We start from the raw sequence: 21360 nt of genomic DNA on the forward strand, positions 1-21360 counted from the left end.
GAAAGTAAGGGGTCAAGAAAGGAAATGGCCGTTTTCAGTGTGTAGGTTGTCCTTGTCGCAACATTCTCAGCTTTTCTCAGAGAACGTATCTTTGACGAATGCTGTTGCGCAGTGGACAAAAAAACAGCTTCCTACACAGGCCACCACTCAACCAAAATCAATAGTAACACGCTAGCAAGTTAGTGAGTTTAGAGCTTCATGACGCCACTACGGTGATATAATTATTTTCATTTATTACGCGTATTATCTTTTCTATGTACTAAGTAATACGTACTAGCTCAAAAAACAAATGGAGGGGCACGAGTGAACATTGTTGCTGACTATGTAAAGTGTGTACAACCTATTTTGAAGCATCGCTTTGCTTGACAAATAGGTGGCTATTAATCTCCGTTATCGTTACGGCCGTAATATCCATGAGCCCGATTGGCTAGAATACCTATCCGCGAAATGCTACGGCGCTCTCGAATGCGATTGGACTACTGATTGGACATGATACGATGTCCAAGGCTGAAGTGAGTACATCACCTGAGTCTATAAGCATCACAAGTATTAGCCATTTGGCTACGTATCTTTTCGTCTTTTTGATACTGCGAGATATTGTTCCAACTTGATAATGTGGTGTACCCCTGAAATCTTCACACATCATCCATGTGTGCTTGGATAGCAAGTGACATGCTAACTCTCAGGTGCTTGTGAGATGTGTTGCCATCAGAAAGGCATTTAGAGTTTCACTAATATGCCGCAGAACCCCTTAGCGATTATAGCGCACCACTCTTCTCCATGACTGTTCTGATAGCAGTGGATGCGACGCGTAAGGCATACGATTAGGAGCTTGCGTGTTGTGATAGGGGCTTCGCTTCGAAAAGAGAAACAATATTTGTCTCGATCGCCCTTGATGCGCGTTGGCTGCAATGGCGTTTTTGGCTCGCTGGATACAATGCATGAGACGGAAAATTGAAGATACTGAGGGCCTGATTCATGCAAAGCGCGCCAACACATGTTTGGAAAATGATAGTTTCAAGAGCTTTCTCAAAAGCTGAATGGAATTATCACCTGATATGAAAGTTTTGCTGATTTCACCATGCGATGATGATTGCAGAATTGTGGTACAAGCCCGCTATTTATTCCCTAAAGAAGAGTGACGGAAAAGACGGATTGCGCCATGACCTGATCGAAATCGTATGATAGGCAGAGAACAGCTACAAAAAGGGCCGAGAAAGGGTAGTTTCAAGGCATCGCGGATCATAGCGTGGTACGTCCGTGGATTAGTTTGCCAATCAACATAATAGCCTGTAACTCCATCCATGGTTGAAGAATCAGCACTTGAGAGCTGGATTTCATTGAGAAATACTGACCACACCGTACTATATGCACATTATGAGGCTAACCACCTCGTAGAGAATATAGTTCTGTACAGCAAGAATTGCAGAACATGAAACGTAGAGTAAATTCAGTCTATTCAGCTATCACAAGCTTCATTGAATGTTCTACCCTTGTGAGGATTACGAGTTACCTTGGGTACAAAATGGGAAAATAATTTTATAAAAGCTGAATCATCTTCCCTTCAGTTAACATCTCACTTCTACAATCGCTTCTACACCCTTCTAGATACTTCAGCTAAGCTACCTACACCTATTCAACGAAAAACGCCCAAAATGCAGATTAAAGCACTCCTCATTACCCTTTTCTCGAGTCTTACTCTTGCAAACCCGCTTGGAACTAGTCAAAAACTTAAGATTTAGGAACATAAGAATCAGCTCATTTACTAATAACATTGAGCTATACAGGCGCCTGCGGCATATATCCTTAGAGCTGGAGATATATTATCTAGTATCGAAAATCATTTCGCCACCGGCATTTGCGACATAGCTAAGGCGAGCAATATATCCAATATCAACTCGCTTATGGTTGGCCAAACGCTAAACATTCTCACTCAATGCAACCCTAAAGACGACACCTCTTGCGTGACATAAACATCGCTTCTGCAGTAATTACATCATTCGCTTCTTATCAAACACAATATATCTATTGTCGTTTGCTTTGAAGCAAGTGTAAACCGCGTCATGGCACTGACTCGTAGCCTCCTGACAAGGCATGGTACCTTGACAGATATCCTTTACTGTACCAGATCATCATTGCCGCCCTACTGTTCTGACTATCTATCCTTTCTGCTATCTTAGCTTTAGCGCTGAAATGCAGCATACTGCAAGGATCTTTTTGGGCTAATACCGATCTAGAAGATATTAGTGTGGTACTATTCACGGGACCTTGGAGGACATTGTGCGACATTTCGAATACCATAGTATTAGACGGTCACTTCAAGACGACTCCCATGAACAAGGAGTTACTCTAAAATTCAAGACCGAGAATAGAGAGGAAAATACCGCTCCCTATCCAAGTTTCGATGTAAAAACTCTTGAGAAAACTCACCCTCTCCAAAGCAAACTATTACTACTTTGGAGACGCATATAAAGGGCCACTCATGTACATACTTTAGTAACACTTTGTGCACTAATGCGATGAGCGTAAACTATACTGAAACTATTCTTATGCTGAACTAGCTTCGACAAAAACTACTAGTCTGATGAAAATCTTACCTCACAATTAAGTACAACAGTTTGGGGCTGGGAGATGGTCTGGTGGGAATGCAGTTTCCTTGGCCGAACGAACAAGGGCAATGGTCACTACAGTATGATTGAAAACAAGCGTCGGAGTCACAACCTTGAGCAGCAGAGCCATTGAACCGGTTATCGCTTCAACAGATTATGTAGACTTGGTGTTGTTATTCGCCTCGGCGTATCAGCCTGTAAGCCGACAAGCTAAACCAGCAGTTATTTATACGGGCTGTCAACGAAAGTCTTGCTGATTAAGGCTAGCTATTACAAAGTTGTTTTCGCATACTGATACGTCTTGCAATTTTTCTTGTTCCATAAGTATGTGAATGGCAGATAAGGTGATGGCTATGTTAATGTTGCATCGATACCGAAGTATTCTTGTCGTTAATCTTTTGTACGGATCGCAATCAGAACTGGAGCATACAGATAGCACTTTTGCCCAACGAGTAAGGGAGCTACATGAGCATATCTAGTTGTGAACTGCTTGCAGCTGTACTGTGACTTTAGTATTGCGAAATTGCAGCAGCTTCTTGATCATTGTTTTGATCATTGTTTTGGCGGCAATGTATTAGCAGTTGGGAGAAGGCAAATCATTGCCTAGAACAGCCTGCTTTATCTATAATAGGCGTGGGTAATTACATCTAGGATATTATTTAGCGCATAAAAACGCGATTGAGATGGAGAGTGGTCGAATGAACTCTGGTTCACTTGGGGTCTCTGTCAAAGCTTGGAGGCACGCCTGATGAGAGTTGTGCGACAATTGTTCTTTCTATGATTGTACTAATTGCTTCACTGACTTACATCCTTGCCCCGTTATATATACGCTCAATCGACACGATTACCGAGATTGTGACAAGACATATAGTGTCTCTAGCTTAAGGACATGCTGCAGGGTTTAACAAATGATAAGGGTTAATAGTGGGTACTAGTATCGCACATATGATCGAATTCGAAATGGAATACCCTGAGTTATTTTGCGATGTGACTAATTTGGGGTAGGAGAACTTTCGCACGGTCCATAGAGCTGAACGGAAGGTGAGGGTTTCCTCCTGTAAGTATGGGTATATAAGTATGTTGGGCAGGTACTAGCAAGGCGAAGCGATTACGAAGAGGAAGCGAACGCGACTGTGATGGCGCGGAAAGATGGGGACCGGGGATGGCGATCCTGGCAGCCGGGGGGCGGGGGGGGCGGACCACGAGGGCGGACCACGAAGGCGGACCAGACAGGCGATGGATTGCGCTATCTCTACCATTGACTCGGAACGCCACACTTTGTAAGGCAACCAGGCCCTTCCATGCGTTCTACGGTGTTATGACCCCGTTCGGGACGCAATTCCGAGCCACACCCAGTGCTCGCGCTCCAATTGAGTGAGGAGGGTGTGGCTCGTGCTTATGCTGAGTAGTGACACCACAACAAATAGCGTAACACGTGGCTGTGATATCGCCGTGTACGACAAAGAAAGATGGAAAGAAAAGTGAAAACATGCCTCTCTGCCTCAATAAGTACAAAACGTAGACTACGATAACGCTATTATACCCTACTTTGCGGCGAGTTTTGTGTAGGTGCACAGATCGTAATACCCCGTATTACTAGATACCCCGTATTCCCGGTAGTCTAGATCTAGTGACGCTCCTGGTGTTGCGATAGTTCCGTTGACGTACCACTAAAATCATGCTTGGATGACGGCTAGTCAGCCGCAGTCCTCTAATTGGACCACCACTAGCCTGGTTGCAGAACGGCGTAGATTAGACCGAACCATGTTACGCGCGGTTCTCCTTTACGAGGATACTACCTGGTCCTAAATAGTCCTACATTTGCCCATTACTTTGCCGTCTATCCTCCTCAAGATTGCACTTCAAGACCGGGGTTATATCATCTTCAAAAGAAGATTGGTCACGGTACATGCAAATTCAGCTTCGAGTTAAGTATCATGGCTAGTGACCAAGGCGGGACCGATGAAACCCGAGTACGCAAAACCTACCAACAATACAATGACATAACTCACTAATGCTATCTAGGTTCCCACCGCCTTGGCCATCGTTACGATTTTTACGGTACTTTCATGCGCCTGCGTAGCCCTCCGGCTTTACACTAGGTACCTATAACCTTAAAGGAAAACCAGCGATTGCGGGGCTGATCAGAGTTGCATTCGCATAGGAAAATAATATTGCGAAATATTGGGGCGGACGACTATGTCATCGTTGTGGCTCAAGTGCTCAACTTCGGAGTGTCAGCTGGAAATTACGCAATCCTTACCGCTGGGGGCGCAGGCCGACACATCGAGTTTGTTAAGGACAAACTGACAGTCTTTTCCAAGGTAAATAGCCTACTGAGAAAAATGTAAGGTGCATGGAAGCTCACTTTATAAAGATACTTCTAGCCGCTATAGCACTCTACAACGCGACACAAATTGCAATTAAGATATCGCTCCTTCTCCAATATGGAAAGATTTTTCCAGGTCGAAATATGCGACTTATTTGCAACTGGGGCACTGTGTTTCTTCTAATATGGGGAGGTGCACAACAGTAAGTTCTCCTGTATCTTATCAATGGTCATTTCTAACAGATATATTCTTCAAAGGGTCTTCACTCCATTCATCTGCACATTCACCGGTATCACACATATCCCGGAAGGAGTTTGCGTCGGCAATAACACGTGAGTATACAGGACACGTGAATGAGTGCTTTGGCTTTTACTAACAGCAGCTAGACTAGCTGCACTCAATGCTGTCATGAATGTAGTTACCGATTTCCTAATTCTTATCATCCCTTTCAAGCCTGTACTTCAACTGCAAATCAACTTGTTGCGTAAGGTATACTTGTTGGCTATCTTGTGCATGGGCTTAGCGTAAGTAGCACCTACTCTTTTTACGGACGACTGTACTGACATGTAGTAGTGTATGCATCATCTCCGCTATCCGGCTTAATATGCTTATCGGACCCAAGTATGACTGGGACGATATCACATGGCAAATCGGGACTGTTGCTTCTCTTTCTACCCTTGAAACTAGCCTGGGTATCATGTGTGCCTGCATCCCCACACTTCGACCACTATTAAAGAGATTTTCACCGAAGATGGCGGGATCAAGTGGTAAGGATCAATCGACTACTGGCAACCAATTTGGCACCAAGAGAGAGACGAGATATACGAGTAATGGTCCTCTCAAGTCAAAGATTACCCACGACAATGCTATATACATCCAAAAAGATGTCCATTTTCAAAGCACGACAGAACTTAGGGATGTTTCGCACAAAGAACCATACCAAGTTTCTCAACGATCTTCCGACGATATAAGCCTGTGACCAGAATAACTGGCAACGAATAGATAGAATCCAATTTCCCACTACTTAGAAGAGGGCTTCTTGATTTGGAAAACTAATGCTGCACTTATCGATGAGTTCTCAATGACTTCTACTACCAACACAAATTGTCGTTGCTCCGAGGAATCTAACTAAGAATGCGGAGGAGCCTCGTGGCTCGCCAGGGATCAGGCTAGTGGATCCCTGCAGCCATAACGTATCCATGCACGATGCTCACAGATTGACGGTCATCCTATAAATAGTTATGTGCTTTCTACCCACTCGTACGTGGCCATGTGGAAAAATGACGGTTATATGATTCATACTAAAAACCTATCATACTACTTTAATACTGTTACCTAGCTGCTTAATGCTGCTGATTGCGCATAGACAACCTTTGGCGGATGGCATCTTTATGATTCGTCAAGTATATGCAGAAGGTGTTCTAGCTATTGCATAGATTTAGTAATAGTTTTGGTTAATCCAATGGGCACTAGTGGCTGGTTCGGCTTGTAAAATTATGAGTCCAATCGGTGTCAGAATCAGGGAAAGTAAACAGACTTTTGATAGGGAATGGTATTCCTCATACATTATACAACAACCTGCTCATGATCGGCCAGCCGTACATCTAACGGTTATTCGTTTCGCACATCAACACACCAATCAACTGCGATGAGCCGGCTCTGTCATTTTCTCGTACAATGTCTCCACCCTATGTAACAGTCGTAACAGCGAAGTGAACAGTCCGAGCAAAGTACTGTCTTGCCGCAGATGGAGCACGCAGATTCATGGGGAACGCCCTCGACATTGGCTGGGAAGGCATAAAACCGAATACGACATGGGCAGTGCTAGACTGCTGGATCGACAGCACATTTCCAGTGACTAGGAAGATCGTAACACTGCAAGTAGACAGCGAGTCAAGGATGACATGGATCCCGCGGTGAGTATAGACAATTCCACAGCTCGACTGCTGGCTAACAGATTTGATACAGTGAGCGGGGCATGCAGCGATTCTACGTCTTGCTCGAGGGTGAGATCACACACGAGAAGACTGAAGTCTCGATAAGGTGGCATATGGCACCCCAACTTGTTGAGTTCACACACATCGAGTGGTTTAGCAAGTTCGAGGGTCAGTAGCACTTCCTCATTTTCATGTATACATATCTAATCTCGTCTCCAGTTAAAGAACGCGTCGCATCCACCTTCTTGCATCCCACAGCCAGCGGCCCCTTCATCCTCGCTGGCGACGCCGCACACGTGCACTCCGTGAACGGCGGGCAGGGCATGAACACAGGGCTCTCCGATGTCTTCAACTTAATCTGGCGCCTGCATTTCCTTCTCCAATATCCATCTCTCCCGTCATCTACAACACACGCAATTTTATCGAGCTACAATATCGAGCGCCGCAAGATAGCAGAAGGCGTCATCGACGTCGCAGCTAAACTTGTCTGTAGCACCCTCGCTGACGCGAAAGGCTAGGTCGACTTGATTGAGAAGAACGGGGTTTCATTAAAGGGATGGGAGTGCATTACTCCGGCCTGGAATCGCCGCTTGTCCACCAATCAGAGCACGGGGTGTGGAAGGCAGGACGCCAGGCACCGGACCTGTGGCTCGCTCATCCCGCTACGGGTAATACAGTGCGCTTACACCAGAAACTCACATACGGGCGCTACCTTCTCGTGATTGTAGGTGCACCAAGGAACAAGGTCCAGTTCTTGGAAGAGCAGTTTGCGACTTCGGTCAGATTGACAGGGTTGAAAGCACTAGGCATGGGCGCACGAAGGCGTTATGAGGATGCTGTGGAAGAAGAGGTCCATGCCGATGCGTATGGCTGCTCGTGGGTCAAAAGAGGGGATGAGTATGGTGTACTTGTACGGCCAGATTGCTATGTTGAGTTTGTAGGAGGCATAGAGAAGGTAGTTCCATATGTACAGGAACAATTACCAGGGCCGTTTGATAGTAACAAGTAGGTGTTAAAAGTAACAATAGAAAGGATTCCTCCTCTAACGAGGAAGACAATTAATTGCGGGACTTGCTTGGGCTTACGCTACTGTGTAGTCATAGTATACAAGGCTACTTTATTACTATGAAATTGGCATCATTGGCAAGTTCGAAAGTGGCGAATCGTAACTAGTTGGCACGTTTACTGTAGTGACACACTCTTTTTGAGCGTCTCTGCTTGTCGCTGTCATTTGATTGGATAGTCTGAAGTTGCTTCGAAAAAAACGGAGGAAAGAAGAATGTCAGCAGGCAAAGGTTACTTTAGGGATGGCTTTATTCCGGATCAATGTGAACATGTACTTTCCACTAGAGCTAATCAGCGTGAATATCTTAGCAAGCGCGTCGCGGTGCCAGGTGAAGTACGAGGGAGCAGAGGAGATAAACGAATGCGCGCTGGAAGGAGAGAGAAGAGCAGACTTCATTCAAGTAGGGGTAACAATAGAAATGATAGCATTTAAGGGAATCAAAGATTCATTGGAATTAGACTCCCTAGCAAAGGAAACTACAAAACAAACACCAAAAAAATCACAAACGAGTCTAGCCTACCTAGGCACCATGATCAAACTCCTCCAACAAGCTAGCCAAGCAGAAGAGTGGAGAAAGTATAGGAAAACAGCAAGAGAGAAGAAGACTAGCTATAGAGCTATCTCTAATCTTAAGCTAAAAAACTAACTAGCAATCCCAAAAGGCACGAGAAGAGATATTTCAAGCTCTTTTTACTCTCTTAAGATAGAATATAGATACTTTAACTCCTACGTAAAGAGAGTAAATAAGAGAGAAACAGATCTCTGTAAGTGTAGGAGACTATAAACAATAGAGCATCTACTTCTATACTGCGGATAATACAACATAGAAAGAAATAAGCTTAAACACACTCTGGGCTAAAAAATACTTTAACTCCTACTACTACTACTACTCTATACTATGAGCGGCATAGAAGCTACTTTGGCATTTGTTACTAGAACAAAGATAGGAATAAGAAAGTAACACCCAGGCTAAACAGATTTGTTAATCTCGCTGTAATAATCACTCCTAGCAATGTAGTATATGTTTTGGCTTGTTTTCTTTACATAGGGTTTTATGCTAGAGTGACACTTTTAGACTAGTGTAAAGTCTTGTAAGTCTACACCAGTAGCGCGAAATGTTTCTTCTAGTACGACAAGGCGATGGGGGCGTCTTTGATATAATTCGACTTTGATCCCCATCTTAGCCAGAAACTTGGCGGGATCTGTTATGAGTTGTTTTGCCTGGTAATCTTTGATGGCGACTGCATACCCATTTATTGACTGAGAGGCACCATTAGGACCATAAGTACGGTGAACCCCTTGTAGCCTCGAGAGATCTGCACAGCCATAAAAAATCTCACCCATCATCAACGTGCCAACTATAGCCACCCCAACAACTTGCCAGGACTTGGGCTCGTGTGGAATAGTATGGACCTGAGGGCGTAGCACCACAGGAAACCTATTGCCCAAGAGGATATTGATCTGATCTCCTTCTTTTATGCCCGGGTTTGCGAGTCCAATCAAAGCATCGGTAGTAAGGAAGAAGTCCAAGTTATGCCAGGCTACCGCGAGCTCCACTAGGACCTCTTTGAAACGAATTTTAGAGTCCTTCAGCCGCTCTGGAAAGAAGCAAATGGCTTCTATGACGTCAATGTATTGCTGGAAGGTTGGGAACGTCGTTTTTTGTGGATCGTAAGCCTCTGCATGGCGTCGATTCGTAGCTGTCAAACAGAATACATCGACCCAAATGCGCTCGGGTAATGGATTTGTCTCTAGTTTTCTCGAGCAAGATTCTACCTCGCGTATTACATCTACAATAGCATCGCACCGTTCTGCTTCGTCTTTGATCTCGCCAACATCAGCGCGAACAATTGCTGCAATACGGGATACCGATACTCCCGCGACACGGATTCGCTTTGCATCTAGAACCGAAATGCTGGGACTGATCCATGCACAAGCGCTCCAGGCTGTGATCATATTTGGATCCTGCCATGACACTGACCAATCCGGCACCCAGCTAGGTATGTCTAGAGTTCTGGTAGCGATACGACAATTCTCCAGCAATGTCAGATCCTGATGCATTTCAATTGCCCCCACAGCTGCTCTTGAATACAGCTCTTGCGTTGTTAGTGAGTAATCAGGCTTAATTCCAATTGATGCATCTGATTCTCGCATCAAGGATAACATTGCGTATATCCTGTCTCGGTGATCTCGACATTCTGCGTTGCCTAGATATCGATCTAGTACAGTATATGAGCACGTAGCTGGTCTTAGTGTAAAGATAAAATATACTAATGTCCGTAAGTAGTCCCATTCTGGGAATTGCCGATCAAGGAGGGCGCTGTAGTAAACGCCTTTATAGACCAAGCATGCAACAGCCGTTTTGAAGGTGTTGGAGTCAAGTTGGTCATGGCCACAATGTATTGTAGCCCGCGTGGCAAGAGCGACCTCTTGTCGGATCCATACCCGCTTGAAGTAATCGCGCTCGAAAAGCTGTAACACGGGGACGAATGCGCCATTACGATAGGGAAGCACCGTATCCTTATCTGCCAAATGCTTATCTGACTCAGGGCAACTGATCGCAGGTGTCATGAACTCGGAGTTCCAATTGACTACGACTGAGTTACCGATCTGCCGAAGAATTGCGATGGCCTCTCTACTTGAGTCTCGCTCAGGGCCAAGCCAGATGATGACGTTATCAGCCTGAGAGAAAATGTGGCCCATGATGGCAACCTGTTTGCTTTTCTCTTCTATTGAAGATTGGTTGATACAAATTGCATCGATCCAGATAGAACGCTTTCTATCTTTGTGACGAAGGTGCCGTAGTGCAACATCCAGGTTATGCGTGATGGGAAGATAGGCTCCATCCATGCAACCAATCTCCACAGCTGACGCATTCCTGTCTGATCCCCATGCGTAGGACAATGCATCCCAAACGAGATCATCATTATCTTGATAGAGCAGAAGCCTTTCTCTAGTCTGCAGGATGGGGTTTAGTGTTCGTAGCCATCACGTGTCATTTGAGTTCAATAGGATAATAGAATGACTATGACGCACATGTAGTGGCTGGACTTTGAACGTGATATTGATTCGGTCATTAAACGCGCCAGGTGCAAGGACCGCCAATCGAATTTCGGCGCCCGCATCTGCTAGCGGTTGCTATTCATATGTCATCTGGAGTGTGGTAGTGCCGAAATCTACATATGTCTTATCGAATATATGTCTGAATAACGTAGGAGAAGATGGTTGAGGCTGAGCGAATACTTACCTGGAGCCCGCCAAGCTATTGGGGGGTTACCGATCTGTCACGCGCCACGCCCCATTATGTCACCAATCAGATGCTCCGCATTTTATCACGTGACTGTCTACCCTGGCAGTCCGGTATGGATCGTCTGAAGACATTTAGTTATGAATTAGGTGATAATTAAAAGAAGTAACCTAATTTCTGTCTATGTATGCTCTCTTGCTTTGTAACGCCTACTTCATACCGAAATCTCAGTCTTCTACTAATGAGTTACTGTAACTAGCAAGATTTGAGGAACTAGTATTTTGCTACTCATTCGCATACTGATTATAACATCTGGACTTAATCCCAAGCAAATGTTACTTGCCCGCTGTGATAAGTAAAGCGGTGGTGCTGCCTTCTTTAATTCGGAATACAGTCAATCCTATAGCTCTTAGAATAACTAAGATAGCATATAAAGCATTATGAGACATACGGATGCGTTCTAATTTGCCGAGAAAACCAACCCAATTATCGATTACTTCCCTACCCTTCCTTGCTATATGCCCATCCGCGGCCTCCTAACACCCGCCTGTACAACGACTGTCTTCTTCTAAGAAATCTGGCCCAATGAAATCAGTTGCTTAGTTCATTGAGTCCAATTTCAAGTGCCCCTTCGGTCACAGATGTGATTAGTTAAAAATTATCGAAGCGAATCTTTATTTATCGGCCCGAACTGCACTCACTGTTCCTCGAATATTTTCACAAATACTGTAGCATATGACAAGATCGAAGTCAAAAGATCAAGGGGCGACCCGCAACAGAGTTACTGTAACAGAGTTGAGATCCATTACGGTTTGGGGCGGGTTGATGGTTAAGAAATCTCAGATTATCTCAAGTTAAAAGAAATTACAGGAGTAAGGAGAACAGCGTTAAGAACAAAGTTTGTGAAAGAAATACGCAGCAAAAATATCAGCAATTCGTTGTGAGCTGTCTAATCATATTATGTATTTGCCCCTTATATCAAGACACCCATTAGGGGTCCTCAACGCTGGTACGTTTCAAGCTTGTTGACTTTATGTAGTCAGCTGATCCGCTGAAATTTTGGATTAGACTATAGAAAAACTGAAGAAGCACTAAATAGGCGAAGTTAAGACTGACCATATCTCCCTAGCTATGCATATACAAAGAACGGACACACATAGTAGTTTGAGCTTTCCCACCCTCAAACTATCAGTTTTACGCCAAAGATATATATCAATCCCCAACCTCAACTACCTATCAGGTCTCCAACATGTCTACTAGCTCAATGGTCACTTTTGCTCTCAGCGTCACTGCTGTTTCTACAGCGGCCTGCCCGAAACTTGCCAACAATCCAGATACTAAATCGACTGATACCTTTGAAGCGTACTGCCAGTTCCCGTCAAGCATCGACTGCCCGGTGGATGGCAGGATTCACATCATCAAGGAAGCGCGTGTCCAGGAAGTTGTTAATGCCGATAGAAGTGGACAGCCTCTCGAATCTAGCGCAGCTAACACAGGTTCTGTGCGCTGCAGCACCCCATAATTCCATAACATTCCCTACTGGATTGTAAGTTCATCGTGGGCAATAAGAGGTATCTTATGGAAGCCTTTATGCTAGTTTTAAATTTATAGACGGGACTTCCAAACTCAGCTGGTACATTGTACTACGCGTTAGCTTCTAACGGTACATTCTACCTTTGCACCACCATGTCAGGAACAAGTGCGTCTGGCTGGCCCGATGAATGCAAAGAAAACAGACGAGTGATGCGATTGTATTGTTAGAGAGAAAAGGCTGGAAAGACCAACTTATTTCCTTCTTAGCTATTGTCTACGTTCCCTGTCAGGCAAAACTTCTGTATCCCGTATATGCATGCATGTGACCCAGCCTCTTGTACATAAAGCCTAGTGTATACTCCTTACTCAGATCCTATACAACATCTCCTCCAACAATAAGACCCCTTTCCCAGTGAAATCACCTTTCTATGTAATGCTTCAATTTAGAATATCTCTCTGCTTTTTATTCTTATCTTAATGTCACGTGACGTAATTGGTTATGTATTATAAGGGTTTTTCAAAAGCACCATTGTTAACGTTTCCTACATGCAAGCGCCGCACACAGGCGAGCTCCACCTTCCACTAAAATTGCACACTTTATCGTATGGCGGCTCAACGGACCACTATTATGTTATCTTCAAATTAACTATAAATTGAGTATGCTATTCATGTAATGAATTCCAACTAAACCCTAAATAACTACAAGTAGTTATAGTAAATATGAAAGAACAGTTGCCTAGAAATGTGTGTCCAAGCAGGGGTCTTGGGAGTTGCGTGTTTGTTCGGGGGTATACTCTTCAAGTGCTAATATTTGAGATTGCTTTATATAGACATAACTAATGAATTTTCGAAATGTTATGTTGCTCATTGTTGTAAGAGTTTATATGAGTAAAATGTGCCTTAACGTCAAACATGCCTTACGAAATGAGTTAGAAGCTAGTAGAAAAAAGGTTTTTTTGAATGATGATGGTTGTGTATCAAAGAATAACTAGCGAGCGACAATCTTAGAAATCACTCTCTTACTAAGGTTAGTAAGAGATGAAGCGTTGAGAACATCCAGGGTTGTAACGAGTGCGCCAAGTTCAGTTCTGATCCAATTCCTGAGTTCCACTGCTGCAAGCGAGTCAATTCCGTATACAGATAGCGGTCGCTCCACGTCCATGGCTTCAGGGAGATGTAGCATGCGTACAAAAGCGAGGTTGATCGCGTCGACGACCGCCTTTTGTCTTGCTCCTTCGTCGGCAGACTCGTTCTTGAGTAGTAACAAGGCCAACTGAACCTCTGCATCTTTGCCGCTTGCTCCACCAGCATCTCCGCCGCTTGCTGAATGACCCTCAAAAAGCGCAGAAAAGCGAGCGTCCTTTTTCAATTGAGAGTCGGCGGGCTGCGGTACAATCAGACCTGTGATCAACTGTGCATTCGCCTCTGGGCTGGAGCGCGGGTGAGCATGTTGCTGCAGCACCGAGACGTAAAGGATCTTAGCTAACAAGCCGGTGTTGATGCCTTTGAAGACCCGAGTGTCGAACACGTTTTGCAGATTCTCAGTTTCCGCAATGACACCAGAATCTTCGATTACGCCCAAATTGACAGAGCACACTGCTTGGTCGCGAGCACGACGAAAAGCAGCAAAGGAATCGAGGAAGACATTGGCGGCAGCATAGTTGGCCTGACCTCGGTTTCCGATGACGCCAGAGATACTGGAAAGGAGGGTGAAGAAGTCGAGGCTGAGGCCAAGCGATTCTGCGGCATTGTGCAGGTTCCATGTCCCGCGAGTCTTGCATTGGACAGCCTCATGGTACTCTGCCAACGTCATCTGGTCAAAAGGACGGTCCTAATGATAGGTTAGCTAAGTATCTACTCAGAAGAGTATGATTGAACATACTCTCAAAACCATTGCGCCTTGAATTATTCCCGCAATGGGGGCCTTTGTTTGTTTGAAGGCGTGTAACACCTCTGCGAAATTGGTAACATCAGCAGTGAGAAGATCGATGTGAGCTCCAAGATCATTAATCTGCTTAACAATGCCCTGCGACTTATGATCCTTGTGCCCGCTGCGAGATATGACAGCAAGGTTCTTAGCTCCTTGTTTTGCTAGGTAAACAGCAAGAGAACCACAAAGACCACGAAGGCCACCAACAATCAGATAGCAACCGTCATCTCGGAATGCCAGATTTGGAGTCGCCCGGCGGATCTATACCTAGAAGTCAGCGACTATGTTCCCAGGCCTGACGGAGATCCAATTGAACGGATAAAACTTACCGGAACCTGGACCTTGGCATCAGGCCCGTCTGACAGTACGACTTTGCCTATATGTGTTCCTGGTCTGAGAAATCGCACTGCCCTAGGGATTTCGGTCCACGAGAAGCGGTGAACTGGGTTAATGGGCTTGATGTGACCCCCTTCCAAGAGCTTGAACAATTTGGCCAAGGATCGCTCAATCAAAGCATCAGGAGCGCGTTCAGCAGACAAGTCAACGGCCCTGAAAGAGATGTTGCGATCAAAGGGCGTCATCGTCAGCTTATTACGATCTAGGATGTCTTTTTTGCCAATTTCAACCATGATGCCTCCATCAGCGAGGATGCGGAAGGACTCTTCAAGCATATCTCCAGTCAATGAATTGAGCACCACATCGACTCCACGACCATTAGTGGCAGTCAAGATCTGGTCTGCGAAATCCGTATTGCGCGAGTTGAAAATCTGGTCGTTGCTCAAATCGAAAGTGTCCTGTAGAAATTGCCTTTTTTCGGGACTGCTAACAGTGGTAAAGACCCGAGCACCCACATATTGCGCAAGTTGAACGGCTGCAATACCCACACCTCCAGCAGCGGAGTGAATAAGGACAGTCTTGCCTGCAGAAAGGTTGCCCATGTCGAAGAGAGCGTGGAGACTGGTCACATAGACGACTGGAAGCGTTGCAGCATCCTCGAATGACAGAGAGTCGGGAATGCGATGCACACGGGCGGGTACAGTCCGGACCCGGTTGGCAAAGCAACCTTTGTTCCAAACCATAACACGATCTCCCGGAGCATAGTTGGCCACGCTTGAACTGACTTGTTTGACCACACCGGCCGCCTCAAAGCCCAGCTGTGACTCATCACCGGGTACGTGACCCATGCTGACAACCACGTCTTTGTAATTCAGACCAGCCGCGTATATCTCCACTTCCATGTAGCCATGTGGCAACGGAAGAACATCAGGAGAAACCTCACCGAAATGAAGGCTGTCGAGGTTTCCCAAGCGTTCGCAGCGGAGTCTAACAAGCGATTCGCACTCATGGAAGTCAACGGTGTCAATGGGCTGTTCGCTTATATCGTTGCTTTGGAGTGAGGTAAGCTTTGCATCGGGAACAATGCGGCTGATGTATGTTACACCTCCGCGCTCAACAAATTCGTAGTCTTCTGCTGAGTCTGATTCTTCAGCAGAGAGTTGGTCCAGGCATGCTGAAATAGCAACGGGGGTTGCGTCCCCGGTAGCATTCTCAACATCGAGGGTAATGAAGCGTACCTGCTCCTCACTGCGGATAGTACGGAGGAGACCAGCGATAGCGGCTTTGTTGGGGTCATTGACGTTCAAATGGGAACCTACCGTGACCCATAGTAGGCGACATCGTTTTTCAAGAAGATGTTTGATAAGTTCCCACTGCTGTTCGGTAAAGCCGTCCATGAGCGAGTGGAAAAGCTCGTCAACCACTAACACAATGTCTTCGCTGGACTTGATATCTGTTGTAGGGCAAATAGTTGACTTGACAGCCCATCGGTCTGAAGTAAGCTTTTTAATAACCTGAGCTGTTTCTTGCGACTGCTCAGCCGCTGGATCAACAAAGCTCGTGTGGGTAATCGTGCGGCGTACAGTCTCACTCGACTTGCTCCCCTGAAACTGGCAGATGCTGCTTCCATTTCCAGCAGTGAGAGTTGTGCCGAAGTGCTTGAAGAGTGTTTCAGGTAGACTGTGGCCGACGACAAATGCATCTGTCTTGGCGGAGCTGGCAATACTTTGTGCTAATATATCGCTGTCAACTCCGGAAACTGGCCCTTTGACAATGATTAAGTCAAATTTTGTGTCCAGGACAATCTCTCCACCCTTGATGACATCAGCCAGACGAACTTGCGTACCCTGCATCTGCTCTTGGGTTGCCAACATGACCTTAGGATCGCGAAGGGCTAAGATGTACTGTGAGCAAGCAGAACGCATCATAGACCCTTTATCCATGTTCCACATGCTGGAAGAATCTTCTGTGTTCAAGTTAAGCTCTAATACAGCTAGTCCTGGCCTCTTGTGAACAGCCAGATTGATTAGATTGCCAGTATCCTTGGTCGCAAGATGTTGCTGTGCTACAACTTTGGGGATCTTGAATAATGTATCGACATCGGCGTTCCATAAGAGACGAGTGAACGTGTGGCCTGCCTTCTCGTTGTTGCCCACCTCAATCTCTCCTTGCTCAAGACCTCTCATCTCAAATAGACAAGTGGAGTCTACAGGACTGAAAACCTGAATGTTCGTGGTGTAATTGCGTGGATGGTCTTTGTCTCCAATGCCTACCCAGTTTGCGGACGCCAATGCGATACCCTCACCATCGACTGGCAGATTCTTTCCACCCTTGATAACCATGCTACCAATGATTTTGGGAACGAGAACCGCAGAGCCGGAAGTGGGCGGCTCACCGTTCCACAACGATGGGGAAGTTGCCTGTAAACAGGAGTCCAAAATAGCTGGATGCATTGGGTAAGTGCACTGTCCGAGAGGGTTTGATGGTGGTGGCTCAAGGCTAACAGTAGATCTCGAAGATCGTCTGCCAATGGAAGACTCAACTGCGATGTGTTTCTGGAAGCAGGGTCCAAACTTGTATCCCATGTCGGCCAATGCTTTGTACCATACACGAGCAGGTGTGGGGAATTCCAACGGTCGCAGATCGTTTGCTGGAGCAGTGATGCTCTGGTAATCTGTTTCAATGCAAACAGAACCTATGCAATGTTCCTGGTCAATCGGTGCATCTTCTGGCACTGAACACACCCGAAATTCGTACCAGGTGTGTGTGGAACCTCCTTTGACGGGTGTCAGCGACAACGTGATACGAATCTCTGAGTTTTCTTCAAGTACCAAGGCACGAAGGATTTTGACATCCTTCAATCGGAAGCGGTATTTTTCTGGCGCCTGATAGTTCCACTTGACAGCCATAGTCATCTGGTAGATGGCTTCAACTGCCATTGCAATATATGCTGCTCCCGGGAAGACAATTTCACTGCCAAGAACATGGTCTCTCAGGAAGGGAACGTCAGAGAGCTTCAAGAGCTTTTTGAACGTTGGTGCCACCCAAGCGGTAGCAGGGATCTTTGATCCAAGAAGATCGTGGTTGACAAACTTCTTGAAACGCCACTCTTTACTGGCTCTAGTTTCGTGCCAATACCGGTTGTTATGGTTCCACGAGTAATTGGGCAGGTCCACGATGACTTTGGCGTTGCTCTTCTCGATTCTATTGACTCTGCTGAGACTGACACTACCCCCAGCAAGATACAGCTGGCCGGCTGATTTGTACAGTGCAAGAACCGATCCCTGGCCGCGAGTCAAGCAAGATGTATATGGAACATCGCTGATCTTTCCCGCAAGGCCCTTCTTTATTTGTGCAATTGGACCAGAGAGCGCATTGGATGGACCAAGTTCAATTAAGAAGTTGGCACCGAATTCCCCACTACGGATCAGCTCTGAGGTTGCCTCTGCAAATCGAACAGGCGAGACCATGTTACTCTTCCAGTATGCTGCATCGAGCTTCTCACTTGGCTCCAGGATATTTCCAGTAACAGAGCTAAACATTCGAACCTGAGAGCCGGTGACTTTTGATCGATGTTTAAAAAGGTCATATTTGAGAAGCATTTCTTCGTAGACTTCGCCGATCTTGGCCATGTAGTCGGAGTGGTAAGCCAAGTCAACAAGCAGAAGGCGTGCAAAATGTCTATCTGTCTGCAACCTATCACGTAGCTTCTCCAATGCTGATCGTGTGCCCGATATCGTGAGACTATCCGGACTATTGTAACAGGCAATCTGAACCTTGCCTTCCTCTGGCCGAAGGTATTGCTCAATCTTATTGGCGCCAATACCAACGGCAAGCATCCCAACGGGTTCCAGAGGCGCTCCAACTTTCTTGGCTGCCTGACCACGATAAAACGCAGTCTTGATTGCATCAGCGTAGGTAAGTTGCCCTGCAGCAGCGGCAGCAGCGATTTCACCAGAAGAGTGACCAACCACCGCCTCAGCTTTGACTCCCCAATCATGCAAGACTTCTAAAAGCGCTAGCTGCAGAGCCGTGACTAGCGGCTGCGAAAATTCGGGTTGACGGAGAGCTTCAGCACTTCGAGCCGAAGTGAGCTCCTCCATCAGCGTCCACGATGGCGGTTCGGATAAAGATTTGAGGGCCCCATCGAGTTCTCCAATGATCCTTCTCGCAACTGGGAAGTTCTTTAGAAGATCTGCCCCCATCTGAGACCACTGTGCACCTTGCCCGGTAAACACGAACCCAACGCGAGGAGTTGAGGGGGCTTGCTTTCCAGTCACCAAATCTCCAGTTGATAGGTTGGGCTTTTTTGATTGCGTGATTGTGAAAGCACGGTAGTACAGCTTGCTTTTCCTGTCGCTTAGGGTATAGGCTAGGTGGTCAATATCAATCGATACCGTAGGGTCGAGAAGATGGTTGGATAGGTTTTTGACATAGTTTGTAAGTGAGCTCGGCTCATTTGCAGAAAAGACTAAAAGTTTTGGTGGTATCTTCTCTTCCTCTTCGCCTTCATCTTCAACATCCTCGTCGTCAAAGAAGTTATTGGAAATGTTTTGGTAGGAAGACACGTGAGGGGACGACGTGGCATTCTCGAGAACAGCGTGGGCATTAGCGCCTCCAAAACCAAACGAGTTTACACTAGCTCGTCGAATGATCGAGCCTTTCGGCCACTGAACCATGGTTCGGCTCGCCCGTAGTTTGAGACGCTCCCAATCGATCCTGGGGTTTGGCTTGCTGAAAGTTGGGTTGCCTGGAATTTGGCCACGTTCGACAGCCATAGTGGCCTTAATCAGACCTGAGATCCCAGCAGCGGCCTCAGAATGACCGACGTTACTCTTTATTGACCCGATGATCAACTCCTGGCCAGCCGGGCGACCAGGCGCGAACACCAAAGCAACACCCTGGGCCTCGATGGGGTCTCCAGTAAGTGTACCAGTTCCATGACATTCAACATATTGCGTATCTCGGAAATCAATGATGCCGGCGTTCTTGTAAGCCATTCTGGTAACAGCTGCCTGAGCTTCTGAGCTCGGGTTGGCGAGACCCGCTGTGCGACCAGACGCGTTCGAAGCTGTGCCCCGGATAACAGCTCTGATGGGGTCGTTATCACGGACTGCGTCGTCTAGCCGCTTCAAATAAACAATGTTGGCAGCCTCGGCCTTGACATAGCCATCGGCGCTGGCATCAAAACTCCTACACTGGCCGGAGGCGGACTGTGTCTTGTTCATAGTGCCGACTTCCTCGTTGTGCTCTGGTGCGAGCCATAGATTGGTCCCTCCCACAATCATACCGTCGGCCTGATGGGTATCTAAAAAGCGGCAAGCTACGTCTAGTGAAACCAAACTGCCAGAGCATGCCGTATCGATAGATATACTCGGGCCGCTGATGTTGAAAAAATGACTTAAACGGTTACTGAGAATCGACGGTGAGAGGCCAATGGTGATCGAATCTGCTCTGTCCTCGGGATCGCGATTCTGGATAGCTGTATAATCTGAGAAGCTGTTTCCGACAATGACACCAGTCCTGGTGCCACTAATCTTCTCGAGCGGGATACCACCGTTTTCCAAAGCTTCATATGCTACTTCCAGAAGCTGGCGTTGCTGTGGGTCCATGGCGACACAGTCCGCCCGGCTAATGCTAAAAAAATGGCCGTCAAAAACAGCGGGATCGACATACTCCATGAACATACCACCCGGAGACTTCATGGTTCTTGCTCTTCCCGTTCCATCGTAATGACCAGCGAGATTGAAGCGGCTCTCTGGGGGCGTGTTTTCAGCTATCCCACCCCTTTGAAGAAGGTCCCACAGAGCTGTCGGGGATTTGCTATGTCCAGGTAGTCGACAACCCATGCCAACTACGGCAACGGGCGTCTGTAGGCGTTCTTGGGACGCTGCGGGAACCACAATATCGTTTCCGTCTTCGCTAGAACAGAGACTCGTCGCGATAGAATCTTCCGGGCTCATAGAGCTCATGGGCGTGCTAGTCGAAATAGATTCTGTCATTGTTTCGTGGTTGTTGAGCACGTTGCTAAGGTTTAACAACTCGGTTCCTGCTAATCTGAAGTAAAACCGAGTGGAATGTGACAATTAAGTCAAAGAGATAATTTTGAAGAATGCAAGTATTTACGAGATGTAAAAAAAAAACAGGAGCATGTTGTAAATGACCTTTAAATACGTTTTCCATCTGTAAGTCAGTAACCATCTCTATGCTGATTATTTCCCTTATACCCCTCGTCGTGATAGACACTTGGCACTATTCCGCTCTTGGAAGGGTCGGTTTGATACTGCAATTGTCGTGGTAGACACTGCAGAGTGCGCCAAGCTACGATTATGTGCCGTGGGATTACGTACAGTATCATTCGATCGATATTTT

The 21360-nt window shown here is 46.3% G+C and overlaps 5 protein-coding genes across 5 annotated transcripts; 3 read left to right on the top strand and 2 right to left on the bottom strand.

Moving 5' to 3' along the window:
• The first annotated feature begins 4462 nt into the window (after positions 1–4462).
• COCSADRAFT_188497 (uncharacterized protein) lies at positions 4463–6001 on the top strand. Its single transcript, XM_007699224.1, has 7 exons — positions 4463–4582; positions 4635–4711; positions 4774–4933; positions 4987–5141; positions 5197–5271; positions 5326–5463; positions 5513–6001. Exons 1-7 carry the CDS (start codon positions 4547–4549, stop codon positions 5916–5918), a joined length of 1047 nt encoding a protein of 348 aa, XP_007697414.1. The 5' UTR covers positions 4463–4546; the 3' UTR covers positions 5919–6001.
• Positions 6002–6616: 615 nt separating this feature from the next.
• COCSADRAFT_169033 (uncharacterized protein) lies at positions 6617–8005 on the top strand (the record flags this gene model as incomplete). The annotated part of the gene is made up of 6 exons (XM_007699225.1): positions 6617–6640; positions 6671–6855; positions 6908–7044; positions 7096–7365; positions 7431–7831; positions 7988–8005. The coding sequence occupies 6 exons, from the start codon at positions 6617–6619 to the stop codon at positions 8003–8005; spliced, it is 1035 nt and encodes a 344-aa protein (XP_007697415.1).
• A 944-nt stretch (positions 8006–8949) lies between these two features.
• Positions 8950–11323, bottom strand: COCSADRAFT_352913 (uncharacterized protein; the record flags this gene model as incomplete). The annotated part of the gene is made up of 4 exons (XM_007699226.1): positions 8950–10900; positions 10979–11080; positions 11190–11204; positions 11291–11323. The coding sequence occupies 4 exons, from the start codon at positions 11321–11323 to the stop codon at positions 9014–9016; spliced, it is 2037 nt and encodes a 678-aa protein (XP_007697416.1). The 3' UTR covers positions 8950–9013.
• Positions 11324–12546: 1223 nt separating this feature from the next.
• On the top strand, positions 12547–12923 carry COCSADRAFT_50194 (uncharacterized protein; the record flags this gene model as incomplete). Its single annotated transcript, XM_007698477.1, has 2 exons — positions 12547–12690; positions 12801–12923. Coding segments are annotated over 2 exons (267 nt in total), but the record flags the coding sequence as incomplete, so codon positions are not given.
• A 694-nt stretch (positions 12924–13617) lies between these two features.
• On the bottom strand, positions 13618–21140 carry PKS10 (polyketide synthase PKS10; the record flags this gene model as incomplete). The annotated part of the gene is made up of 4 exons (XM_007699227.1): positions 13618–14553; positions 14605–14913; positions 14982–20967; positions 21115–21140. The coding sequence occupies 4 exons, from the start codon at positions 21138–21140 to the stop codon at positions 13711–13713; spliced, it is 7164 nt and encodes a 2387-aa protein (XP_007697417.1). The 3' UTR covers positions 13618–13710.
• Positions 21141–21360: the final 220 nt, after the last annotated feature.

Source organism: Bipolaris sorokiniana, assembly GCF_000338995.1.
Source record: "Bipolaris sorokiniana ND90Pr unplaced genomic scaffold COCSAscaffold_3, whole genome shotgun sequence".
Taxonomy (NCBI): domain Eukaryota; kingdom Fungi; phylum Ascomycota; class Dothideomycetes; order Pleosporales; family Pleosporaceae; genus Bipolaris; species Bipolaris sorokiniana.

Bases quoted from the DNA above. Each gene is read 5' to 3' on its own strand.
- COCSADRAFT_188497 (XM_007699224.1), top strand. From the start codon at position 4,547: ATGGCTAGTGACCAAGGCGGGACCGATGAAACCCGA. The intron at 4,712-4,773 runs GTACCTATAACC...GCATTCGCATAG, and splicing joins GCCCTCCGGCTTTACACTAG to GAAAATAATATTGCGAAATA. The intron at 5,272-5,325 runs GTGAGTATACAG...AACAGCAGCTAG, and splicing joins GTTTGCGTCGGCAATAACAC to ACTAGCTGCACTCAATGCTG.